The 4,448-nt window shown below is 46.3% G+C and overlaps 1 protein-coding gene across 1 annotated transcript in view; it reads left to right on the forward strand.

Annotated features, from left to right (window-relative positions):
* The first annotated feature begins 891 nt into the window (after positions 1-891).
* The window catches only part of chd1l (chromodomain helicase DNA binding protein 1-like), an 87,152-nt gene continuing 83,595 nt past the window's right edge, over positions 892-4,448 (forward strand). The window contains exons 1-3 of the mRNA XM_064936250.1: positions 892-1,065; positions 2,946-3,058; positions 3,309-3,415. Of these exons, the coding sequence (XP_064792322.1) occupies positions 972-1,065; positions 2,946-3,058; positions 3,309-3,415 (314 nt within the window). The 5' untranslated portion in view covers positions 892-971. The remainder of the gene's footprint in view (positions 1,066-2,945; positions 3,059-3,308; positions 3,416-4,448) is intronic.

Here is a 4,448-nt window from a genome sequence, read left to right on the forward strand (position 1 = left end):
CACGGCCAAGTATATCCTGCGCCGGCCATACGTACTGTGTCTCCAGTGTGCCTCCACAGTCCAGTACATCCTGTGCTTCCTCCCCGCACTCGCCCTGAGGTGCTTGTCATCAGCCCGGTGCCACCTGTACCGGCCTCCACAGTCTGGAACCTCTCAATCAGATTTAAATAAATTATGATGAACCCAAATCACGCTGCGACTTGGTCCACTTATAACGATCGATCGTGACAACAGCACACATTCGATCAGGAAATAAATGATGAAGGACCCTTCTCAAGGCTATGATTCTATCAGGAAATAAATGATGAAGTGCAACACTGGAGAGATGGTAGTTGCAGACTCATGTCTATCAGAGCAGAGAGAGGAAAAGAGATCATAGAAAAGGAATCTCATTCTGGTTCCGTACGAGATACAGGCAAGCTTCTCTCTCTCACACCACAGCAACTGCCATGAGTTGGTCTCTAGGTTACAATAAACCCGGGCTAGGCCCAGCCCGGATAAATTCTTAGAAAATCAGATGTGGGCTGACAATCTACATTTTCACATTAGGCTATGTTTTTTGGGGGGCACTCGAATTAACTCTGACCGCTTTTATTCGCATTTGTACAATGCAAACATTGAAAAAAATGTCATGCCAAGAAAGGTACCCGATCCTCACAAATAGGTTCCTGAATGAAACAGGATCCTATTACGGCAGGATCGGGCTCAAATTAAGCACTGGATGTCGGGAATTTCTAAATTTATTTTCCTTTTTTCAAGCAAAGTATACAGGAGTTATACTCCAGTCTAGTTGGTGGCGGTAATGCAACGTTTATTGGAGGCCAACCGCCGTTAAACCTAATCAAAGGAGGAGAAGAAGAAGCCGCGTCTCCTCTGTTTCAGGTCATCTGATCAGGAAGTAAACAATGTTTGTTTGACGTTAAACTTCCTTCCTTGTTGTTTCTCTGAAACTTTCCTCAGCTTTTGGAAATATGGCCAGCTTTCATCAGAAAATAAAAACAAGCGTACCGGAAGAAACCAAGAGCAGTCTGACTGAAAAAGATTTGCAGAAGTGGGGTTTGCAAGGTTTGTGGTGGGGAGTGGGGGCAAAGTTAATGTAAGTTAATGGTTAGCCTACGACAGACAGAGACTGATTCAGGCATGTACCGCCAACTCAACAGAGCCATGCCCAACACTCAGGACTGGATCTGTAGTGGCTTGCTACCTAACGTGTTAGTAAGCAGTGTTCCACTAGTATTTAAGCGACATTTGCGGTAGCTTGGTGGTATTAGTTGAACTCAAATCAAATTGTGTTTGTCACATGCGCCGAATACAATGCTTAATTACAAGCCTTTAACCAACAATGTAGTTTGAATAAAATGCATTTAAAAAAGTAAGAGATAAGAAATAATTAAAGAGCAGCAGTAAATAACAATAGCGAGGCTATATACAGGGGGTGTCGAGGTAATTGAGTTAATATCGTAATGAAACAGCAGGGAGCGCCGAGGTGCGGCGCGCTATCGACTGTGCGGCAAAAGCATGCTCCAGCGGCAGAGTCGATTTCCGTGCTTATAAACCCAGGCTCGTTACACTTCTCCCTCCTTTCAAGGAGCGCGTCCTCGCGCTAGCTTGCGGCTCTACGTCTTACAGGAACGCTCTCACCGGCCAAGCCCACGCACTGTCGTGGATGCAAGGTCCGACCACTATGTACATGTAGGTAGAGTTAATAAAGTGACTTACGCATTGATAATAACAGAGAAAAGCAGCGGGGGGGGGCAATGCAAATAGTCTTGGTAGCCATCTGACTAGATGTCCAGGAGTCTTGTGGCTTGGGGGTAGAAGCTGTTTAGAAGCCTCTTGGACCTAGACTTGGCGCTCCGGTACCGCTTGCCATGCGGTAGCAGAGTGAATATTTAATGCATGACTGGGGTGGCTGGAGTCTTAGACCATTTTTAGGGCCTTCTTCTGACACCGCCTGGTATAGAGTTCCTGGATGACAGGTAGCTTGGTCCAGTGATGTACTGGGCCGTATGCACTAGCCTCTGTAGTGCCTTGCCATCATTCGCTAGAGTAAGAAATCACATCTTTGGTAGTGTTTTCAGTTGTTAGATTAATAGGCTACTTTTTTGTGTGCCTTGTAGCAGTGTAGCTAACTACTGGAACTACACTACATTTTCTGCAAAAACAACAAATATGTCAGAAAATGCAATCATTTCATTTCTTTTTTGAAATCAGACCATGCCTAACTAATAGGATAAACTACAGATTCTGTTAACTGAGTCTAGAGCGCTGAACTGAGTCTAGAGCGCTGAACTGAGTCTAGAGCGCTGAACTGAGTCTAGAGCGCTGAACTGAGTCTAGAGCGCTGAACTGAGTCTAGAGCGCTGAACTGAGTCTAGAGCGATGAACTGAGTCTAGAGCGCTGAACTGAGTCTAGAGCGCTCTGCATTGCCATTTGTATTCTATGACGTTTCTTATTTAAATTAACTTTAGTTCAGTAAACTATATTTGTTAAAGGGTAGATTTAGTGTCCCTTCACTTCTAGTGTGAAGTAACTGATAATTTGTTAAACTATATTTTCAGAATCCCCAACACTGCCAGTACATCCCCAACACTGCCAGTACATCCCCAACACTGCCAGTACATCCCCAACACTGCCAGTACATCCCCAACACTGCCAGTACATCCCCAACACTGCCAGTACATCCCTACATCCCCAACACTGCCAGTACATCCCCAACACTGCCAGTACATCCCCAACACTGCCAGTACATCCCCAACACTGTCCTTGGCGTCACTACTTAACGTAAAACTGTTACAGAACTCTTCAGGATTGTGCCAGATGAATATGAGGTCTTGAAGTGTCTTGCTAGCTACTTGGACTTATCTCTCCCAATAGTGTTTTTTTCCCCCTGAGACTAGACTCAGACTGGCGTCCAGCCAATCAATGTTGTTGCTTCCTTCAGGGATTCGGTTGCGAGCCTATCAGCTGGACGGAGTGCAGTGGCTCACCCAGTGCCTGGCCAACCAGCAGGGATGTATCTTAGGAGATGAGATGGGCCTGGGCAAGACCTGCCAGGTGAGAGGTTGTTTTTTCCCCAAATGGCAGCCTAGAGCTAGGGTTCTGTCCAAAAGTAGTGCACTATATAGGGAATAGGTTGCCATTTGGGATACATACATATTAGTTCTGGTGGACATCCGTATAGATACTAGTACCTTTTAATACCGGAATAAAGGTTGAGGTGTATTTTCTTTACTATATTCCAAGGCAATAATATGGATTGTTTTGATGTTGTCCTGTTGTCTTGTCTATTTTGCCCTTCACTCAGACCATCTCTCTGCTATTGTATATGAGAGGGGCCCTGCGGCAGGACGGGCCGTTCCTGGTCCTCAGCCCACTGTCTGTCATGGACAACTGGAGGAGCGAGATGGAATGGTGAGGAGAACAACATTGTCTTATGTCAGATAACTCAACAGCCACATCGTGTCATGCTACGCAACGACTTGGTGTCATGCTACGCAACGACTTGGTGTCATGCTACGCAACGACTTGGTGTCATGCTACTCAAAGACTTGGTGTCATGCTACTCAAAGACTTGGTGTCATGCTACGCAACGACTTGGTGTCATGCTACCCAACGCCTTGGTGTCATGCTACTCAAAGACTTGGTGTCATGCTACGCAACGACTTGGTGTCATGCTACGCAACGCCTTGGTGTCATGCTACTCAACGCCTTGGTGTCATGCTACTCAACGCCTTGGTGTCATGCTACTCAACGCCTTGGTGTCATGCTACTCAAAGACTTGGTGTCATGCTACGCAACGACTTGGTGTCATGCTACGCAACGACTTGGTGTCATGCTACGCAACGCCTTGGTGTCATGCTACTCAACGCCTTGGTGTCATGCTACTCAAAGACTTGGTGTCATGCTACTCAAAGACTTGGTGTCATGCTACTCAAAGACTTGGTGTCATGCTACGCAACGCCTTGGTGTCATGCTACTCAAAGACTTGGTGTCATGCTACTCAAAGACTTGGTGTCATGCTACGCAACGACTTGGTGTCATGCTACGCAACGACTTGGTGTCATGCTACGCAACGACTTGGTGTCATGCTACGCAACGACTTGGTGTCATGCTACTCAAAGACTTGGTGTCATGCTACGCAACGACTTGGTGTCATGCTACGCAACGCCTTGGTGTCATGCTACTCAAAGACTTGGTGTCATGCTACTCAACGCCTTGGTGTCATGCTACTCAAAGACTTGGTGTCATGCTACTCAAAGACTTGGTGTCATGCTACTCAAAGACTTGGTGTCATGCTACGCAACGACTTGGTGTCATGCTACTCAAAGACTTGGTGTCATGCTACTCAACGCCTTGGTGTCATGCTACGCAACGCCTTGGTGTCATGCTACATAATGTACTGTACACTTTTCTCCGACAATGCAACCATTTCCTGTTCTTACCA

This window comes from Oncorhynchus masou, chromosome 24 (genome assembly GCF_036934945.1).
Source record: "Oncorhynchus masou masou isolate Uvic2021 chromosome 24, UVic_Omas_1.1, whole genome shotgun sequence".
Taxonomy (NCBI): Eukaryota; Metazoa; Chordata; class Actinopteri; order Salmoniformes; family Salmonidae; genus Oncorhynchus; species Oncorhynchus masou.